This window comes from Boleophthalmus pectinirostris, unplaced genomic scaffold (assembly GCF_026225935.1).
Source record: "Boleophthalmus pectinirostris isolate CB_2022bp ecotype Guang Dong unplaced genomic scaffold, ASM2622593v1 HiC_scaffold_10, whole genome shotgun sequence".
Taxonomy (NCBI): Eukaryota; Metazoa; Chordata; class Actinopteri; order Gobiiformes; family Gobiidae; genus Boleophthalmus; species Boleophthalmus pectinirostris.
In genome coordinates this window covers 24,065,136-24,087,752 of record NW_026570971.1, presented here as the reverse complement: position 1 = coordinate 24,087,752, position 22,617 = coordinate 24,065,136, and the positions used below count along the sequence as shown (strand labels likewise).

The following is a 22,617-nucleotide window of genomic DNA, read 5'->3' as shown; positions in this document are numbered from 1 at the left end:
TGTCAGTGCTGTCAAACATGTGCAAACCAAAACATTAGAGTAGGCAGGAATGTTCACTGTTATAGTATTATAGTAGTAGGATAATAGTTTTGTCATTATGGGCTTATATAAAGACCAAAAGGTTGATGATTTGCGACTGATATTGGTTGACCAATATTTAATATTTTTTGTGTATTGGCCATGAGTGACCCTTAACCCCGTGTTATAGGCAGATATTTTATAAAGCTTTATTTAAACACTTAAGTGCGAATAGTTGCATTTTATTTAAGGTTAAAAATATTCTATGTTTAGAACTTTCCATTTAGTCTCTTTAGGGACCCTTGTGACATTTGATCCAAACTATGGGCCATAAATGGGAAATATTTATAGCACCCAAACTATCTAAACCATGTAAAGATATTGTGGATTTAAAATTTTTTCTTGTTTTTGATTATTTTGAAAATAATTTAATATTTTTAAGATGAAATACAAAGCTAAATAAAGTCACTGCAGATGTATGAAGAAAACATTTTATGCGTCCAGAGATTTAGGATGCTGAAATCAAACTGTGGAAATTTACATCAGTACAAGAACAGCATGACAGTATATAGTATTAAGTCTCTTTAACAAATACATCATTTAATTTCCATATTAAGTGTCTTGAATAGTAATGCTTAATTCTTTATTGTAATGGTCCAATTGCCTTAATGTTGACTATTCTCTGTTTGTTTAGCCTATACAGGTTGAGGTCATACGCTGTTATTGACCATTCATTTAGAACGTGTATATTTGTCAATGTGAGAGGGGTGACAACAGCATCCGGCACCGGTGTGAATGAGTCATTCAGGGAGGGCGGGGCTAAAGGGATCGGGGGTTGGGAAGAGGTGAGGTAATGCTTCAGGCTGAGGGTGATGTCATTGCAATAGACAAAAAAAAAAAAAAAACACTGTCACATTCAGAGCTGCTACCTGTGTTGGAGCGCGGAGTCAGTGGAAAACTGTGATTGATGCTAGCGCTATGAAGAATGCTAGCACGACCAGAATGACAAGTAATAAGTCTCTCAGTGTTACAGGGGAATGTGAAGGGACCACACATCCCAGAGCCTGACAGGAAGTCAATGCTCCTGCTGCTCACTGCATTTTATTTTGATTGTTTTATTCCCATAACAACACATGTACAAGCGCTTGCTAATTAGGGTTACATGTATTCACCGTTATTTACAGGAGAAATGGAGTGTCTAATCAATCAGTCAATAAGTCAATCACGCAGCATGCTTAGGAAAACTGTATCTCAGTATTGTCTCGAGGAATTTTCTATAATTAGCTTTGATGATCAAGTCAGTATACCATGTTTTATGCATTATACATATAAAAAACAACTATGGACATAATTTAAAGGTGCAATGTGTAACTTGTCACGTGGAGGGTCCGCTCCATGAAGATGTCACTGTTTTTTTCCCCTAGAATGTTCCACAATATGGCATTAAACTTGTCTATCTCCATGGAGACAGGTGAGTTACAGGTCAAATCTGTGGAGAAGCTATTCAACTCATAATAACAATGCATGCTTTTCTAGGCATTTTGGAACAATAACACACATGTAATTTAATAAATACATGTGTTTAATTCTGTACAGTGGGACATTCCAGGCAAAACAATAATTATCTCCATGGAGACAAGACTGTAGCAGACGCTCCACCAGAAAAGGTTCATATTGCACTTTTTATAAATTAACACTTTGAAGCTTAAACTATATTGGTCATTTTCTCTGAGGTGGATAAAATCAGGATAACATGTTTTATGCATTATATGTACAAAAAGAAAATAAAGGCTAACATAGTATTTGATTGTAGCTATACAGGCCTGTCACGATAACAAATTTTGAAGTACAATATATCGCTACAGAGAAATAGTGCGATAAACAAAAATATTGAAGCTACTTAATGCAACTGACACAAAAACATTAAAGCAAGATATTCCCCATAAACCATATTTGAATAGACAGTATCATTAAAAGGACTGAGCTGTAAAAGGTAAATAACAGAATGAAACAATAATCAGCCATGGAACTTACTTATCTCTCTACAGCTCAAATCTTACCCTTTTACAACAAAAATAACCAAAATCACCACTTTTGCAAATAAATTGTACACACTATAAATAATGAGCCCCAAAATATATTGTTCATATATTTAACAGTAATTCAACATTGTAATTATCATGACAGGTCTAGCTATGTATACGCAGCACAGCTAAAATTCTTAGCTTATAAACTCTAGTTTTTTTTTTATTTTGAATGTTTACTACTAAATAAGTTTTGGTGGATTGATTGCGAGCCCCATGTGGACGGTGGTCTTCCAAATCTCTGAGGAGTTGTTACTGGCTGAAGCATGTTTATTTATCCAACTGCGAGATAGCTCTATAAAACCAATAAATGTCTATGAAAACACTGCAATCATAGTTGAAAAATACATAATAATATTTTTGTTATTACAATAGTGGGGTATTTCTGTATTATAGGGAAACTGGGTCCGAGCTTGGAATCCCTGGGTTTTAGAGGATCTCATTACGACTGTTTCCATGGCAATTAACAATTCAAAATATATCATATGAATGGTGAAATGTCCTCAAAATGTTGCTTATAAATACAAAGCTGAAACCTATATAATTGTATCAGAACATGCATGAAACATGGAAAATGCCTTCACTTTTAACATTTTTTTCTTACTACTCATCATAGACTTACAAGCTGACCTCCAGTCCCCTTCAGTTCATCGAGTTCATTCATACACTTTCTATGGCACTGTCTCTCCTCTCTCTAAGCGATGCAGTGCATTGTGGGTCCAACAGCGATGCATTAGCGGTTGGTGACGAGTGACGTTGTTTGACAGAATCAGTGAAGCTTTAACATCAACATTCCCCCAACAAACCCCCCCTGCCCTCCTCCTATACCCGCCTGTTACCCCATACCACCCCCACCCTCACCTACCCCCAACACCATCACACTCCCGGGGGGCAAACCCAGTCACATGCCATTACTATTAACATCAAATAATCACCTTCTAACAAGTGTAACCAATCTCTATAGCGCAGTATAACCGAAGCCTGACTCATAACAAAACAGACAGAGGGGCAAATGAAATCTTAATGACTCCATGTCTACCAAAACAATGAATGGAAATTACTAGAAAATTGTATCATTTTTACCAGCATAAATATGAAACAAAACGCATGAATGAATGTTGAAATACACTAATTAGCTTAATGGGACTTTGCTAATACAAGTCTTCTGTTATCATACAAAGGTGGAAAATGTATGCTGTGTTTTGAATAACTGGGGGAGGAGCAGAGTCTTTCGTCCTTGATCTTATATTCGCCCCGCGGTTCATTAAAGCTCAATTTCCTCTGAACTCAGGGCTCTGTACCATTAACAGGCTGCCACTTAAACATGTTTTGTTCTGCTATAACCTCATTTAATTCCCACCATGTTACACGCATGTCTATATATAGGTATTGTTTATGGGATTTCTATAGGTTCAATTAAATAACAAAAAACATGTTTTGATGAAAATGTATCAGGGAGATTTGACATTTGTTTTGTTTTTCTTGATCAATTCAGCCTAAATATGTGGCGTTTTTGTGTTAAACCTGTGGACATGTCACAAAGCACAACTCCAGGTATGTTTATGATGAGACGGCATTATAACATGCTAGTAGATAAGAAAATTGCGTAATATGTGTCCTTTAAACTTAAGGTAATCACAATGTACATTTGCAGTCCTTCTAATAAATTTAAATTGTATTTTTATTCAGTTTTATATTAGTTTTCAGTGTGTTTTGATAGAGCAAACGGACACTGAAAGATAACTTAAAAATTAATCTTTTGCTGTTATAAATACGTTCACCCTCCTTATCTCACTTTCTCACTGTTTAAAGACTGTGCTCACTGCTTATTTCTCTGCTCATAGACTCATAGATGGACTCTTTTATCATTTACGACCTGTCAAGAGCAATATCAAAGTGAATCGTCCACTTCAGCCATAAAACCCACTACGCCTCCCTCAAAACACTCAAAACACTACTGGCTCAAATGTAATGATTTTTTTCTCTGGGTTCAATAATTCACCAGACTACTGCAGTAGCTCAAACTGAAGACTGCCTGGGCATTGATGAAAAACAGCAGAGGCAGAAGAGAGAGTTTGAATCAGCTTGACCATCTGAACTTTTTCCGAAATGTTTAGTTACTTTTTCAGATTTTTCGGTCTGTTAAATTTTTTAGGAGTTGGCATGGTGCGTTGTTTCAAATGTCAAAAGTTTTCACTGGGATTTTTATATATCCAGTCCACTATATTGCATAACTTATAAGCAAGACAGCTTTAGAATATTTCTGCACATATTTACATGGTGTACCTCAACTCAATAAGTTGTGACTGCCACTAAATGTGACTTATATATTTTTTACAATGCCACTTTCTATGCACACCACATAAAAACAACAACAAAAAGAATTTAATGATTAAGTTTGATTAAGTTTAACAGGTCTTGATTGAATTTAAATTTTACCTCTATTTTTTCAAGAATTGCTGTAAATTTGTCTGATCTATACTAATTTGGTAAAATAAATAAATAAATATACAACAATTTTTTAATAAGAAGAGAGCATATTGTTAACAGCTATTGCTAAATGACCCTTGGAAACCTCTTTAATCATTACTACCATTATGCTTAATGGACTGATTAATTGATTACCATATTTGCGGAGACAATAGCTCAGTGTTCATTTATTGATCCAAAGTTTGATGGTTCGAATCCCGCTCTGGTGGTTCAAATCCCGTTCTTTACATAAACATCATTGGTAGAGCGATCAGATCCACAGACTCTAAGGTTGACGGGACAATTCCAGTTCAGAGTGTATGCCCCCAGTGTCTGCGTACACTGTTGTATGAATGTGTGTGTGTGTACTGGTGAGTGGTTCCTTCATGTTATATACATGACATACACATACACATCTAATACCTTCTACACCCAGACACCAAACTCAGAACCTATAATATTCCCATGACACTGCTCTCAGATCGTACAATAGCCTTAATGCCCTCATCACATGACCTTATACATTACACAGACCTCGTAATCTGCTATAATCTGAAGAGAACAAACATTACTTAATCATAGAGAAACCAGTGTCAATGGGACTGGGTGACTGGGATTAAGCCATTGAGAGCTTCATGACTCACTCCACTGGTTCATTCTCTCCTCTCCTTTTTGGTGTGATGGTCAGCCTGGATACTCCCCCTCCTCCCCCTCCTCCTCCTCCCCCCTCCTCCTCCTTCTTCCCCCCCCCCTCCTCCCCTCTTTTCAATTCGTGGCTAAATTTATCTTGGTCTTGTCTCTGGCCTCTTGTTTCTGCCGGGATGACATCACCTCTGCTCCAGCCTGTAAATCACTTTCTGACACATAGTTTTATCCAGCGCTGCCACTGACCTGTACTTACTTTAAACTGTAATGAGATTATGTGATTGGCCAGTTTTAAGCGCTTGAGGGGTAACAGGTAGCTGGTTAGACTTGTCCAAAATAAAGCTATGCTATTTAACTTTATTTTATGGCCTTATAAACAATTTTAATATTCAAAGAAATGCTTGTTTGGCAATATTGTTATGGGAATCTATCTATGCAAAATTTACGATTACATTTGCTTGTCAAAATAAATAACGAGCAGACTTGATAATAAAAGGAGCCAGGATAATAAATCTTGATTTATGCGCCCCGCCGTCTTGGTTAGATTTGAATATTGCAGGATCTCATATGGTGCTTTGTGAGTGTAATTTTGCCCTAGTTTAGTCCATTTCAGACCTGGATTTGGTCTAGTCCTTGCACATTTTGTTTAGCAGTTTTTAAAGATAGCATAAACATTATTGCATTATATTTTTGTACTAGCAACTACATTAATTGTATTTATTTATTTGATATACCATGTTTAAAGGTGCATTGTGTAACTTTTCTGTTGGGGTCTACCACAAGCTTGTTTCCAGGGAGATATCTTAGCTTTTTCTGGTCAGCACAAATCACTATAAAAACATATATTCATCTTTGCCTCCATGGACATAGTTTAATGCTGAGAGACATAAAAGACAAAGCAATAATATCTCCATGAAGACAAGCAGGTGGCAGATCCTCCACCAGAAATTTACTCAATGCACCTTTTAAAGATACCGTGATATCAAATTTCAGTGTTAAAATTCACGATTACTGACATGATCAAACACAAAACATTAATTAACTTCATACTGTTAGTGACAAAATTTGCTTCTAATTTGCTTCTAAAATTCTTTTCAAAGTCTTTTTTTTTCACATTTTTAGTTCTCACTGTTATATTTTGACCTGAATATACCCGAATATCAATGATTGACTGACTGAATAATTTTGACAGTCCTAGATTAAATATGCACTATCAGTTTAAACAGGTGTTAAATGACGTCTTCATTGAAACTCAGAATCACAAAGTTGGACAATAGGCTCCGGATACAGTATGTTCTTAGTTTATCTGCAGTGTTACACAATCCTTCACTGATGCCAAATGACTCACAACATGAACTGCCAGCGTCTTAAATGTCATTCTCACAGTGACTGACATCTTCATGAAAAACAATTATCTTAAGATCCCTGGTGCGCTGCTGAAGTGTGTAGGTTAAAACTGGATTGTAAGTTTGTGCGATGATCTCATCCTTTAGCCCCCCCCACCGCCTGCTGTGAGCCACTAATGTGAACTGAGGCATTATCCACACGCTCACACACTTCGCTCGGATCCAGGTTAATTACTTAGGCTCTTGGTTGTGTAATGGTCCGTGGATTGGGTCCAAGTATCTTGAGGCTGACGTCGTGCGCCGATTTGTGTTTCTGTGTCTGCGCTTAAGGCATTTTGTAAATTGGAAACTAAGGATATTTCTGGAAGTTTAACTAATTCAGCACATTGAAGTTTTGTATTGAGTCAAATGATGCAAGAGGTGCCACAGTGTTTAGTTTAAGAAAGTGCGAGAATATGTTCACCTTAAGAAAAGGCAAGAATGTGTTCACCTGTCAAGTTTGATTTTACGTTGTAATTTGCAAAAAAAAGTTTGATTTTATTTGAATTTAGCCACAGTTGAGAGGAAAGAAACAGAAGATATACTCACATTTTTAGGATTTAAAGTAGAGTTTCCTTTCATTTGAATTTAAATGTTTAAAATGGGTAAGTTGAGAAGGAGTACTAGTTAAAGGCCTCCCCAACCAAACACGTGCCTGTCATTGTTTCACTGAGCAAGACACTTCTCCAACAGTGCCCATTCCAGACAACAGAAAGTAACTTTGCAATACATAAATAAAGAGATTATAGCACACATGTTAAGCTGAATGTGTCTCCCCACTCTACACCCCCTTTAGTAGGACTTACTTTCCTGTAAGAGTTCAAATCACTAATCTACTTTGAACTTGTGTTGTGTGTGTGTGTGTGTGCAGGTGTTTGGCAATAAGATGGTGATCCCGTCCCTGGATGGGGCCCTGTTTCAGTGGAACAGGGACAGAGAGCTGATGGAGGCAGTGCCCTTTAGTGTGGAGTCTTTGCTGGAGTCGTCCTATCGCATCGGAGACGACACGGTGCTCGTGGGGGGCAAGTCTCTCACCACCTATGGCCTCGGGGCCTTCAGCGGAAAGGTACCAAGAAAATAATTATATCAGGAAAATAATTAAGAAATAAGTTGATTACTTCAGAATTATTTATAATTTGATTTCCTTTCATTGATATTCAGTCCTCATATACTAGGGTGCACTTTTGAAACAAAGCTAATCAAATTTTTTTTTTTCTGAAAAGTATGTGATTAGATTTTGAAATGTTTAAAAGGTTATATTTTGATCAGAGTGCACAGTGTAAACAGCTCCAGGAGCAACATTTAAAAGAAAACTGATAAACAAGAACCCCATGCAGTTCAGAACATGTTTGTACAATTGTAAACTATAGGTACAACTTGATTTTTCTATAAAATAAGTATATTTTAAATAATTGCTACCTTTGCCCTTTGATAATTGCTGTTTCTTTTCATTTGCTATATATTGTGCAGCCCAACATATATTTGCACTCCTTTTTTTTTTTAAATTGTGCGCACAATATGCAGTTAATTTTTCCAGTTGACAAAAAGTAAACACTAACGGACAACTTTGTACTAACAAATTTTGAAGCGATGTTATATCGCTACAGAGAATTATTGAGATCAACGATACTATTGACTATTACTTTATGTCACTGACAAAAGCAGGATTATCCCAGTAAACCAGTTTTAAATAGACTGTATCTTTAAAAGGGCTGAGATGCAATACATAAATAACAGAATGAAGCAATAATTAGCCATAGAAATCACTTTTTAAACCTTTTACAGCTCAGATTGTATCGAATTGTACACACCATAATTATTGAGCCCCTCAATATATAGTTTCAGCTTTCATATACTGAACGTTAAGTTGATATATTAAATACATGAAAGTAAACCTGCCACGAACATTACTGTATCTAATTTATTACAGCAATAACTAACTGACCTTCACTTTTGATAGCTCACTACTGTTATAACTATACACTATATATAAAGCTCAAATGCCTAAACCTCCCTCATTACCTCTCCCCTCTATAGATCCGATACATCTGCTCTGCTGTGGGGTGCCGTCACTGGGACAATGAGGAAGTGGAGGTGGAGGCAGAGGATATGCTTCTGCTGCAAAGGACCCAGAAGACCGTGCGAGCCATCAGGCCGCGCTCAGGCACCGAGAAGTGAGTCTTATTCAATCACACTGTCACAGCCCATCACTCACTGTGCAGACTCTATTGACTTTGTGCTGTGGTTATAAAGCGAATGCCATTACCAGTGAATGTTAGTGCTTTAATACGGTTGGCTCTGACCCCAGGGACGTCACAATGTCAAATTTTAGTGTTGTGATTATTACAGGAACAATGAGATTTTATGGTTGATTATAGCCGCTCTTATAGGGGCACAGTGTAACTTTTCTAGTGGCCAGTCTGCCTGCTTGTCTCCATGGAGAGCTTTGCAAGTAGTTTTCTACAGTATACCGTTAAACTTTGCTCTGTGCGTGGAGAGAAGGGAGTAACTCTACCAAACAAAGTCATAGATCAGATCTGTGGAGAGGCGACTCACAGGTTGATCCATGCTTCTCAATGCATTTTTAACAACATAAACACCTCTAATTGTTCTAAGATTTCAGTTTAATGCAGTTCTGTGGAACATTCCAGATAAAACATCAACTTTCCCATGGAAACAAGCAGATCCGGACCCCACATAGGGCATCTTTAACAAAATAAAATAAAATGTTAAATGACTTTCATTCACTATGTAGTCTAGTCTGTAGATTATGCATGCATACATCATGTGACCTGTATTTCCGAATCAGTTAATGATTGAAGTACTTTGTAACCATGTTTTAAAACGTGCTATATAGAGTCATTATTATTATTAACATATAAATCTTGGTCAATCTAATACAGGTGGAACTTCAGTGTGGGAAACTTTGAGCTGAAGCTGGTCCCAGAGGCTCAGTCTGGGATGAACTTCTTGGAGGGCAACGGTGAAGCATGGAAAGAGTCTCCCAGGTTTATCACTGAGGAACCAAAGGGACCAGAACAGGGTCAAGGGTCAAACCAGAACCTCGACCTGGTCATCAAAGTGTCTGTGTCCGACTGGAAGGTGATGGCATTCAGCCCCGAGCCGAATGGAGAGCTGGTGTGGGAGAGACAGGTGAGAAGGACTAAAAACTGAAATAAGTCATGGATAAAGTGCTCTTCTGTTAATAATAGGCATATTCACATTAGACAAAAAATGGCACATAACATTCTAGATGTCAGCAAAAAATAGGGTAGCTGGTGCTTTTTTTTTTCACTGTAAATGCAAAAATTACCACTATTACTGAATTAAACAGATGCAACTGTATATGTCAGAATGTGTCATAATATTAATATATTTTTTTCAATATTAATATGATTTTTACCCCATTAATGACAAAATAACAATGTGGACATTTTCTGTTTTCAATTTTCTATGTACATATTCATATTCCCCTTGAAATGTGAACTTAACCTGTTTCATAATCTTACACAAACAAACTGATTAGAATTTCAAAGATTGTACATTGCCTTAGCCCTACTTTCATGATTCTTGACATGGACTGAGCTATGGTTATGTAAATGATTATAATGTTCATGGTGTTTTTGCAGTTCTGTACCCCCATAGCCTCTGCCTGGCTTGTGGGAGGGGGGAAGGTCACACCCATCAGTCTGTTTGACGACACAAGCTACAGCAGCCGCTCCGAGACTGAAGAGGAAGATGATAATGAAGACAACAATGGAGAGACACAGTCCAGTGTTTATCTTGGTATGCCTTTATTACATCCAAACTGGAATAGTTAGTATGTTGAAGAAACTCTGCACTGCGTAACATTTCTACTCGTATATGTGGAAATGTTATTGCTTTGGCTAGAATGTTCCATGGTATAGATTCAACCTATCACAAGGGAGACAAGGAGGTTACAGCACTATACAGTACATTACATTATATTACATTACAGTTCAGATCTGTGGAGAGTCTCCTCTATTCACAGAATTAATGTAATTAGTGTTTTTGAGCAATAGAAACACTTGTAATGAATAAATGCTAGGCGGATATGTTTAAAGTCATACCATGGAACATTCCAAACAAAGCAATAACATCTCCATGGAGACCAGGAAGTAGCGGACCCTCCACCAGAAAAGATGCACACTGCGCCTCTAAGACAAATATAAATAATAATATAATAAAATAACATATATAAAAATTGTTCAGTGTTCACATATTTGAACTCATGCATTTACCTTGATTTTCCAGGGATGTTCCAGGGCCAGTACTACCTCCATTCCTCAGTAACAATCACTGAAAAGTTTCCATCCAAAGCCATAACATCGGAAAAGGACTTCGCCCCTCTCCCCACTGTCAAATGGAAGCCGCTGATCCGTAAGTCCTTGTCGCTATAACAGCCAAGCCCATACTGCTCTGATGTGCCATTTTAAATTAGTTTTGGCCTTTTTATTGATTCTGTCTTTAAACCTTTGCTGTGTCTCATCCTGTCCTTGACACAGATTCTCCATCGCGGACACCTGCTCTTGTCGGTTCAGATGAGTTTGACAAGTGTCTGACCAATGATAAGTTTTCCCACGACGAATACAGCAACGGAGCGCTGTCCATCCTGCAGTATCCATATGGTAAGGGTCTCACACACACTGGTTATCCACAACAAAGGGAATAGAAGGGGTAGAAAGTAGGGCAGCAATACTGATAGTAAAAGTGCTAAAGTGCTATTATCAAATTAAATGGTACTAAAGAACTTTGGACAAATTATGTTATTTTATATATATATATGTTATTTTATATATATATATATATATATATATATATATATATATATATATATATATATATGTGTGTGTGTATATGTATATATATATATATATGTATATATATATATATATATATATATATGTATATATATATATATGTATATATATATGTATATATAGTATATATATATATATATATATATGTATATATATATATGTGTATATATATATATATGTATATATATATATATATATAGTATATATATATATATGTATATATATATGTATATATATATATATATGTATATATATATATGTATATATATATGTATATATATATATATATATATATATTATATATATTAATATTTATATTTATATAATATTTTGTGTAATGTGGAGAGAGGGATGGGGTGTGGAAAATTGTTTTTTTTTGTGTGCTTTTGGGTACTTTTTGTTATGTAAAATTTCTAAATTTGGGAGAAAAAAAATTAAGTGTTACAATAATGTAGGTTTCGTATTTCGTCTTATTAAAACTGTAGTTCAGACCCCAACACGTTTTCTATAGTGTAATATATACTAGAAATAAATACCTTAATCCTGTTCATTAGTTTCTTTGGCTCTGAGCTTCACAAAAACACTGGGTTTCAAATTTCCCAAATTTGTGATGTCATAGGTAGAGATCAGGTGGCCTTCTGCCCTGTTTTAAGTCCATAAGTCATGGGCACACTCGATCTGAGCATTTTTTCTATCAAATATTTTATCATGTCAGGGGCAGGTGAGATCTTTTTCTCCTTTTGGTAATTCCTTTGCTGCCAGTAGAAGGAGATAGAGAGCTAATGGCAGTCCTGATTAGGGAGTTGTGGTTTTCAATTCATGCTTTATTTTTAGCGATAAAACATGGAATGCCAATGTAAAGGCACTCAGGAGCATATATAAAGGCCAATAACAATACAAATAATACAATGATGTGTTCTTGCTTCTCTGCAGACAACGGCTACTTCTTCCCGTACTCTAAGCGTTACCGTGAGAAGCGAGAGACCGGCGTGAGCCTGATTGAGGGCGGAGGGGCAGGGTCAGAGCCACGGCGACGTAAAGATCCTGTGCTGCTGTTGCCCTGGTGGAAGGAGATCATCGGGACCATCATCTTCTGCATTGTCACCACAACTTACATCGTACGCAAGTTCTTCCACCCGACTGCACCCACAGCCAGTGTCCGGGTAAGACAATGAATTCCTGAATTCTCAGATTCCTGTTTATAGGCGATATCTTGAGGACCTTTGCCCATTCAAAAGATATAGGCTGCGTTCAGACTGAAGTGACCCAAATCCGATTTTTTGGCTTCTATGTGACCTGTATCCGATCTTTTAATGACAGTCTGAAAGACACAGATCCAATTTTTTCAAATGCGACCCAGGCCACTTGGATATGTGGTCCTGAAACCGATACATATCCGATCTCTTGACATGCAACTTCAGTGTGAACGGCCAAAGCGCATTAATTCGATCTACGCGTTATCAACAAGCCACAAACGTCACTATTCTGCGCTAAAGTAGGTGAAAATTGTTAATGAACTCCGTGTCACTGAAGCGAAGCACATCGCCACTCACCACTCTTGGCTCCGTCTCCGCATCAACACGTTCCTTTCAACGGACGTCGCTGCCGCTGCCCCACAAAACACCACAGCCAAAAACCTTGTTCATCTCCTTCTCAATCTCCTTAAAACAAGTAAGTTGTTCATGTTCTGGCTCCGGTACGAGAGGAACTTTAAAATCGCCAGGTGCTCAATGCTCGCGTCCATGTTTGGACAACTTCTGTAAACACAGAGCACGCTCGCTGCGGTTGACGTCATCGTGTCCTCCAGTGTGCATGCGGGACACTTTCGGGCCATTTACTGTTCACACAGGGGATCGAATACAAGTTGCATTTAATTGGAAATGTGAACGACCTCGCAAAAACATCGGATTTCACAAAAAAATCTGAATTGAGCGTTAAGCCCTGCTGTCTGAACGTAGCCATTATGTTTTGTTGTGAGTTGTGAGATGCTATGGCAACGGTCCTAGATTGTCATAAATCTGAAAACCATGGATAGCGTGTATGGTAATGAAAGTGCTTATGACGGATTGGACTACACTAAAATATAGCTGACATAATTACTAATTGCTAAAAAGCTTGCCTAGTTTTCCATGGTTTTGACAATTTTGGTGAAGTTTATTATTTCACCTCCTGGTTGGATATGTGCAGGATGTCAACGTTTTCTGTGTAATCTCTCATCATCAATTGGATATATATTATTTAGAACCCTATGTTTGAAAACCTGGAAAATGATCTCTGCCTGGTTATGTATTTGAGCTTGTACAAGGCCAAACAGTATTGACTATGACTCAAAACAAATGTGAATTGGGTCATTAGATCAGACTTCATATCCCTTGGAATTGCGCAGCTCCCTGCATTAAGTTTTTATCAGGTTTTAGAAGGAAGTGCACACTTATAATTTATAATGAGTTATATTACTTGTCCAATCAAAATTGTATTATTTTTAAATAATAATAATAGATATTATAATAATAAATAATAATACAATACTTCTCCTGCACAAACCTTGCCTTATTACCACTAAATCATTGTTAATAAGTAAATTTTTTAATAACATCAGTCAAAAAAGTAAGTATTGTATCTCAAACCCTTTTTCCTCTTTCTTTCCCAAAGCAACGCAAAGAGTCTGAGACCCAGTGCCAGACGGACTCCAAGTTTGACCTTGAGGTTGTTGAGACCAAAGAGACCGTCGCCGTGGAAACCAGATCCAGCGAATATGTGTCAAGGTACATAATTAAGAACAGGTGTAAAGGAAGAACAGGTGACTCAGGAGAAAACTAAGGTGCTCCACAGCCCTGTCTGTCTCTGCAGCGGCCGTCCCACGGGAGTCTCTGGCTCTTAACGGTGTAGCTTTAGAGACTGGGCTGTTACCATGGTGACCGCTCATCTTCCTGATTGGTTGCGTTCACTTTCTGGAATCTGATTATGCAAAAAAAAAAAAAAAGTTAGATGGAAATTGGGGTTGAGTATTTATAGCCCACATTTATATAATTAGAATGGAATATGATTTCAAGAACTAGATAAAAATATTAGTCACTGTTATGAGTTTTTGAAGTTATGAAGTTTCCCCTGTGTAACATTTAAATGATAAAAAATATTTGTCAGTTCTATATTTAACATGCATTTTAGATTTTTCATGAAATAATCTTGAACTTGATCACATATATCTACCATAATTGCACTGATTATATTTTTTTATGATTACTGTCAGAGAACATGCTTAACTAGTTTTGCATTTTAGTATTAATTTTATTTCTATATGCCCAGTTGTTGCACAGATACTGATCATAAACCATAACCAAACATGTGAATTTGGCAGTCTACCAGTCTACTTGGGTTTCCTGCCTTAGAAGTTTATGGCTCACATGAACACAGCCTATAGGAACAGGGAGAGATTTGTGACGCCACAGCAGCAGAGTATGATTGGATGACTCCTGTAGTTTTTATCAAATGCAAAACGACCTTGCCACCCCACTGCCCTCCTCCTCCTTCTACCCCCCTCCTCCTTTTGCCCCCCTCCTCCTGCCCCGTCCAGTACCATAACATCTGCCACAGGGTCAGCGCGTCCCTTTACATCACTGTCAGCACCTTGTCACATGCTTTTTGTTACTCTGGACATCCTAAATATGATCACTAGACATAATTTATGGCCTGCCACTGCCCGCCTCAAGTCTGATCGATGTCGTTTGCATTTTTCAGATCCAGGAGCTCAATAAAATGGCGTTACCTTTCCAAACACCAGGAAAAATCTGATTAAACTGCACTTTTTGCTTAGAAACTGTCACTAGGTTTTACTTCTTGCATTTGATTTTCCCTAAAATGACAAGCAGCCCGCCCTGCAGTGATCCACACGCACATTTGCTGTACTAGAAAAGTTTCCATGCATAAATCAACTGGCAGTTTTTGTAGCTTGGGGAGAATACTCATTAAATTAAGATACAGATCAGGAGCTAAAGCCGTATCGCGTGCATTCACAGTTTTCTTAATAAGAAGCGTCACTCTGCCTAAAAGAGGCTCTGTGGGTTTGCTGCTATCACTCAGTTACACACTCTTAATTATGTGCTGCTCTCAGACAGATAACAGGTGCTCTGCCTGATAATAGTTTAAAAGAAAATGAGGCTTTTGCATTGATTTAGCTGGTAGGAGAGTTTGAAACAGTTACTATACACAATATTGTTTGAAACTTTTAAAATAATAATACAAAGATTGCCCTGACTCCCAAACTTACAAATAATAGCAGGACTTGAGCCATAACACGTTAAAACACTTTTTCATTATTATTCCATGCATATAAAGGTGAACTGTGCATGTTTTCCTGTGGAGGAGCCGTCATCTGTTTGTCTCCATGGAGATGTTGTTGCTTTGTCTGGAATAGCCTGGTATGGCATTAAACATATCTATCGTGCATTTACTCAGTAACATGTTTTTTTAATAACTTAAAAACTTGCATTTTTACTGTGAGTGGGCTCGCCTCTGCACAGATCTGACATGTAACTTGGCCCTATGGATCACCTGTTATCTCTGTATACATAAATAAGCATGATGCCATACTGTGGAACATTCCAGGCAACATCTCCATGGAGAGAAGCAGGTGATGGGCTCTCTACCAGAAAAGTTACACAGTGCACCTTTAAATAGAAAAAGTGTATCCTTTATACACTTGTAGACTTATAACCAGTAAATGTAGAACTGTTTAATGTCATACTGTGGAACATTCCAGACAGAGCAATGACAGAGAAACAAGCAGGTGATGGACCCCTAACCAAAAAGTTACATATTACACCTTTTAAAATGCAGTAATCATAGAAAAGATCTTGTCTTGTCTCAGTCCAAAAAAAGATTACATGATCAAGCTTCTGAAGAATGCCTCTCTTACCATTTTGTTAAACCGATGGAGTTGCAAATTAGTTCCCATTTCATAAAATATAAACCCCACTGAGACTGAACTCGGTATTCGAAGTACATTTTTCCAAGATGAATGGGACCTCTCTGTGCGACTTTTCCTGCCCTACTTTCCGCTGGTCACTTTTTGAGATGTAACTCCGGGGACACGACGAGAGTGCTCCTCGATTGTTCTCAACCCACTTTCATACAATTACCCAAACTTTTCCTTTTTGCCATAACACACTTTTTCCATGCACCTTTTTGACATTGAGAGTAGCTCCATTTGTCTTCTCGCCTTAATGAACTGTCTCTCTCTCTCTGCAGGTATCTGACAGATTTTGAGCCTGTTCAGTGCCTTGGCCGTGGGGGGTTTGGTGTTGTGTTTGAGGCACGCAACAAGGTGGACGACTGCAACTACGCCATCAAAAGAATACGTTTGCCCAGCAGGTAAAAAGACCCCCATGTCTACACAGCATGCTTTTATAGCTCTAGGCATTCCTATCTGTCTATTGTATCTTGCTAAGTGCTGCTAATAGGAGTTATCTAAGATGCTAAATTGCTAGACTAAACATGAATGTTAAATAGTTTCTGCTGGTTTGTGTATATTTATTATGACAGGCATGAAAAATGAGCGCTCAGCTGCAGCAGATCCACATGCAGTTTCTTTTCACCCCGGTTGTGTCTGGTGACTCATGCAGAGCTCCAGAAAATAGATGTTTAATTACTCCTCAATGAGCTTTTTGGTTATAGACAGCTCCTAATTGAATGTCATCGTTAGTGAGAGTAATGCAGCCTATTCTGATCACTTTATTTTTGTATCTCTTAAATCAAATTGAGGTCTCAAAGTAATAGTTTCAAGACTTGGTTTAGTCAAGTTCATTTGGTTAAGTTTGACTAATTTTGGGTAGTCTCGCTCCGTCACCATAGAAACTTCAGCGTGACTTGCTCTAGGTTTAAGGCCAAGTTACCAGGCTATACTTTGTCTATACTTTATCTTTTACTTATTTATTACTTAAGTAGTTACTAAGCCTGAATCATCCTTACTACACTGTTAATTAACTATTTCTTAATATTATAAATTAGGTCTTTATGCGTCCATAATGCTAAATGCAGTGTACCTATTATAACCTACCTACTACATTTCATCATTTATAGCATGGGCAGCACTTCTGGGCAAACTATGTACAAATTACACATATATATATGTACTACAGTAATATGCATTCTGTAGGTTTTTCTTAGGGTACCACTTTATAATAATTTAACTGTAGTTAGTATTAATAAAGCATGGACAATCATAATGAACAAATGGTCAAGGATTCAGGCTTAGTAACTACATAATTAATTTAAGAGGTGACAGTCATTAATTAGTAAGTTAAGTAGTAAGTTTGCATCATTATTCATAAACTCTTTGTTCACTATGAATTATGTATTTGTTAAGGCTATTAAAAGTGCAGTTATGATAAAGTGTTAACTTTTTTAGCATGTGTCATAGCCATATACTAGACAATGAAGTGGACTGAGGGAGTGTGATGTCACCAGTAGCTTTCAGCTCCAGTCAAATGAAGTTCACAATGCTAGCAGTTATATGCAGTCATGTAGTGTGGGTTAATACGAACATTTTAAGACCAAAATGACGAGGCTGAGTTACAGAGAGAGGAGTCATTGGAGCCAGAAGTGCCACCGTGTTCACTTTCTAGGCAGCTAGCAGATCAGCTATGTCCATATACAGTCTATAGTCATAACTTTTGTGACTGTATTGTAGGGAGCAGGCGCGTGAGAAGGTGATGCGAGAAGTGAAGGCCCTTGCGAAGCTGGAGCACCCAGGGATCATCCGCTACTTCAACGCCTGGCAGGAGAGTCCCCCTGAGGGCTGGCAGGAGGAGATGGACCAGCGCTGGCTCAAAGATGCCAGGTGAGCCCCTAAACCCCTGTCCTCTGGAGCTCAGCACGAGGATCAGGGCACACAGTGAAATAAAAAGCTGATGGTTTAGACAAGATGAATCCTCTGGAAAAATAAGGACTTGTCTGATGTGTAGATCATACAGCTCCATCTTATTATGAGCCGTGAACTTTTAGCGCCCTTGTTTAAAATTCTATTGAGGGATGATAAAGAGCTCATACAAGAAAGGAGGGCTGGGTGATACGAGTCTGAAATCTGCTCTACATCACATGCTTTCACTGACACATGATGTGGCTGTAGATCTCTTAATTTAAATATGTCACTGATGATTAGAAATGAATCTCCATTAAAATTTAATTAACTACACAGTCCTGCAAAAAGTGTGCTTTGTAATTTGATTGTTGTTTAAATAAGGTTTTCTCAATTTAAAGGGCCTATATTACACAATTTTATTTATTTATTTTAATTATGTTTTGCTTCATTCGCACATTTAACACAGAAACCCTGTATATTTAGAGCTCTTCTGTCAGGGAGAGAACAAGTGTGAATGAAACAAAACACAACTCCAGGCAACTCCATGGTTTTGATGAGGAAAAACAACATTATAGCATAGATCAGAAAATATGGGCCCTTTAAGTATCTTAATTATTAGGTTGCACGTGCATAATGGTTATACTTTAGGAAACTTAAAACATATTGTACTCTTTGTTGCAGTGCCACAGATTGGCCTATGAGCTTTGTTGACCACATGGAGGCGCTGTCGGTCAAAGTGCCTGTGTCCAGCTCTGTGACCCCGGCCTTCGCTCCTGTGGGAGATGGATCGGAGTTGTCAGTGGATGCGAGGAGTCTCCTGATGAGCAGCACAGGGGCGGGGGTGGTCTTTGGTCTGGATGAGAGTGACCTGTCCTTCCACCCTATGCTGGGACAGGACAGCCTCATGTCAGAGCGGGACAGTCAGGCAGATGTTGACGCTTCAGATACCCCTCACTCCTTTGAGCTGTGCCCCCCACGTGGCCCCACCGACTGCACCTCCTCCTCTTTCGACATTGTGTTCGAGGACTCGGGCTGTGATCGCGACGCCGATGCAGAGACGGACTCAACGTCTGGAGCCACAAGTCCTTCAGCCACCACCAAAAACAGCACCGCGTCATCGACAAGGCATCGGGAAGCCACACCCTCATCTTCCTCACCGCCACGCCCACTTACACTGGCCCTACCCCCAGCTCCGCCCATGCAACGCACACAGCCCTCACCAAAGGTACTATGTCATGTCAGCTTTTAAGTGCAAATTTTAAATGTTTTTAAAATATTGGCTTGTCAAATACAGTATATGGTTCAGATTATTTGAATGCAGTTAGGAAGGTAAAATAAAACACCTGTAGATACATAAATGGAAGTTAGTTTCATGCTATTGAACATTGCAGGTTTTCTCACCAGTTATGCAAAAGTTATGCAGTGCATTGTTTAATTTTTAGATAAAAAAAAAGTAACATAGAACACTAGAAATAAAAACAGACAAATCTACAAACTGTAAATGACTTTGATATTACATTATATATGCCCAGTAATTGAACTGTGTTTTAGAATATTCGTATTTCTTATTTTTAAAATGAACCATTAAGCTGTTTGTTAGGTTCATGTGATGTTGTAATCTTGTTATAAGTACATGCTCAGTGACTTACCCTCTCATGACCTCTCCCCCTCTCCCCCTCTCCCCCTCCATAGGTGTACCTGTACATCCAAATGCAGTTGTGTCGAAAGGAGAACCTGAAGGACTGGATGTCCCAGCGCTGCCTCCCGGACCAGAGGGAGCACAGCCAGTGTCTGGACATCTTCCTCCAAATCGCCGAGGCCGTGGACTTCCTGCACAGTAAAGGGCTAATGCACAGAGACCTCAAGGTGAGCGCGCAGACACACAAAGACAGGCAGGGGGCAGCGTCGAGACATAAAACCACCCATTCATCAATTATATGATCTAATGCTGTGTGCTTGGAAGGACTCTAATGCTGACCGTACAGCTTAGTGTCCTTGTAATTTATGTTTGCTCTTTTAAATATCAGCACAATTATAAAATTACATATGTCCGACATAAGAGCGGGGCAGGAGGATTTATAGCTTATACAGTCATAAAGATGTTAGTAACAGACCAGAGAGACAGTCTTTTATGTAGTCTGTTCTAGAGCAATTTATCAAACTACTAATATTGTAGATCATTTGAAGAAAAGTTTAAGATTTGATTAGATTACATTTATTGTCATTGTACAAAATACAACAAAACTGCAATAGAGCAAAACTGCAGCAGTAAAAATGAATAAATACTATAATTTTTTTTGTTGAAGATGTGCAAAATTGATTAAAGTATCATTTCTAATTAAAAATTTTCTTGAAATGTGGCAAAAAGAACTGACTGAAAATAAAAATTGAACAAGGGAGAGGAAGAGAGAGGGAGAGGTGAAGAGATGAGACTATGTAATATTCAAAGCAAATGAAAAAGATGATATTGCTGCCCAGTTGTGGATAATTTTTGCAGTTCTTTCTCATTTGATACTTAACCTTCAACCACATGTTTTAGCGCTTTTTTGTTGATAACTATCAGGACACACCGAAAAATATCGGGAAATAATTTTTGTCAGTATTACCAGTCTGTTCAGCTGCTATTTGATCTCAGATGAATTTGAAATATGCTGTATGCAGTAAGTTGAGACCTGCGATGTTGTTTGGTTTGAAGATAGTGACAGTGAGGGACAGGAGCCAAACTTATTATTGTATTCTTTTGACAAGGACAGTTTAAGATCAGTATTGGAGATTGAATCATATGAACCTACATTGGTTGTTTGCACATGTTATCGGGGATAAGGGAATGCTATTTTTGATTAAATCTATTTCTTTTTGTCTTTTAGCCTTCAAACATCTTCTTCACTATGGATGATGTGGTGAAGGTGGGAGATTTCGGTTTGGTCACAGCCATGGACCAGGAGGAGGACGAGGAAGAGCCCAGTGCCTTGACCCCTGCACCGCTCCTCACTCGCCACACGGGGCAGGTCGGCACCAAGCTCTACATGAGCCCCGAGCAGGTCAGACCAACACAAAAATGCTATATTCACATAGTCTTATTTGATTATACTAAACATAATAAAGATAACAGAACTATGCAACTTTTTCGTTACATGCTTGTCTCCATGGAGATAATATTACACACTATAATGTGTTTAACTTTATGAATTGTTTATGAATATAATTTATTGAAAACATGAGACAAAGTACTGACTGTTTATGTATTGCGTTCCCAGCTTTCTGGAAACTCGTACTCTCACAAAGTGGACATCTACTCTCTGGGTCTGATCCTGTTTGAGCTGCTCTGTCCGTTCAGGACGCAGATGGAGAGGGTCCGGGTGAGTCACCGCTGCATCACATGAGCTCATCCCATTCACTCAGTTTCATTCATTACAACATTACATCATTAGGAAGAGTGGAGTTTGAACATTAGGAATAGCTAAGTTTGAATTTATTATACTGCATTTGAGATAAGAAGGAAAATGGGCAATGACCAAATCAAGCGTATTCAATTAACTTAAAGTGTGATTTATTATTACGTATATTATCTTTTTAATTAACTTATAAGAGGAAACACATTACAGCTTAAGACCATAATGTTTTCCTATCCACTCCTTAAGTCAAAATCTAAATTGTACTAAAATAACTTTTTAATTAATTTCTGGACAGGTCACAGGTGTAAAAATTATCTCATTGTGCTTATTAGAAGTATTTTCTATTGTTAAAACCAGATATAGTTTATCTCCCTTATTTTACTTTGTTAATTATCCAATTATGTGTGTAGAGTCTGTTGGGGCAGCTTTACACAATATTTCATTTAAATAATCTGCTCCATCTTAAATCCGAGCATTTGGGAGGTTCATATAATTCTGTTTGGCTCTGTCTCTTTTGTCAGAGCACAAAGCCCTGATTAGCTGCGCTCACGGTGTTTACTTCTTCTCTCCAGACGCTGACGGAGGTGCGAGCTCTGCGCTTCCCTGAGGTCTTCTCCAAAAACAACGTTCAAGAGGTGAGTGGCTCTCTGTCGCCATCTAGTGGACATTAAACATAACTGCAGCTAAGCAGGAGTAAGTGAGCTACTTTGTGCCATGAAAGCCACAATTCATTTTGTAAATGCCAGTTGTTGAAATATATATTCTAATATATATTATTATTATTATTATATATACCCAACTGTTATAGTTAATAGCTGAAGATTTCTTGATAATTTCATTTGTGTTTATGCCAATTTGTCTTTAACACTTAAAAAAAACTATGAGGCAGCCTAAGAAATTTTCATTCACTGCACAAGTTTA

General features: G+C 37.9%; 1 protein-coding gene across 1 annotated transcript in view; it reads left to right on the top strand.

The window, feature by feature from the left end:
• The window catches only part of eif2ak3 (eukaryotic translation initiation factor 2-alpha kinase 3), a 56,603-nt gene that overhangs the window by 27,851 nt on the left and 6,135 nt on the right, over positions 1-22,617 (top strand). The window contains exons 3-17 of the mRNA XM_020921761.2: positions 7,473-7,667; positions 8,639-8,775; positions 9,505-9,754; positions 10,231-10,387; positions 10,877-11,002; positions 11,128-11,250; positions 12,376-12,605; positions 14,095-14,207; positions 16,690-16,812; positions 18,131-18,280; positions 18,983-19,526; positions 19,994-20,167; positions 21,169-21,342; positions 21,559-21,660; positions 22,269-22,331. Of these exons, the coding sequence (XP_020777420.2) occupies positions 7,473-7,667; positions 8,639-8,775; positions 9,505-9,754; positions 10,231-10,387; positions 10,877-11,002; positions 11,128-11,250; positions 12,376-12,605; positions 14,095-14,207; positions 16,690-16,812; positions 18,131-18,280; positions 18,983-19,526; positions 19,994-20,167; positions 21,169-21,342; positions 21,559-21,660; positions 22,269-22,331 (2,661 nt within the window). The remainder of the gene's footprint in view (positions 1-7,472; positions 7,668-8,638; positions 8,776-9,504; positions 9,755-10,230; positions 10,388-10,876; positions 11,003-11,127; positions 11,251-12,375; positions 12,606-14,094; positions 14,208-16,689; positions 16,813-18,130; positions 18,281-18,982; positions 19,527-19,993; positions 20,168-21,168; positions 21,343-21,558; positions 21,661-22,268; positions 22,332-22,617) is intronic.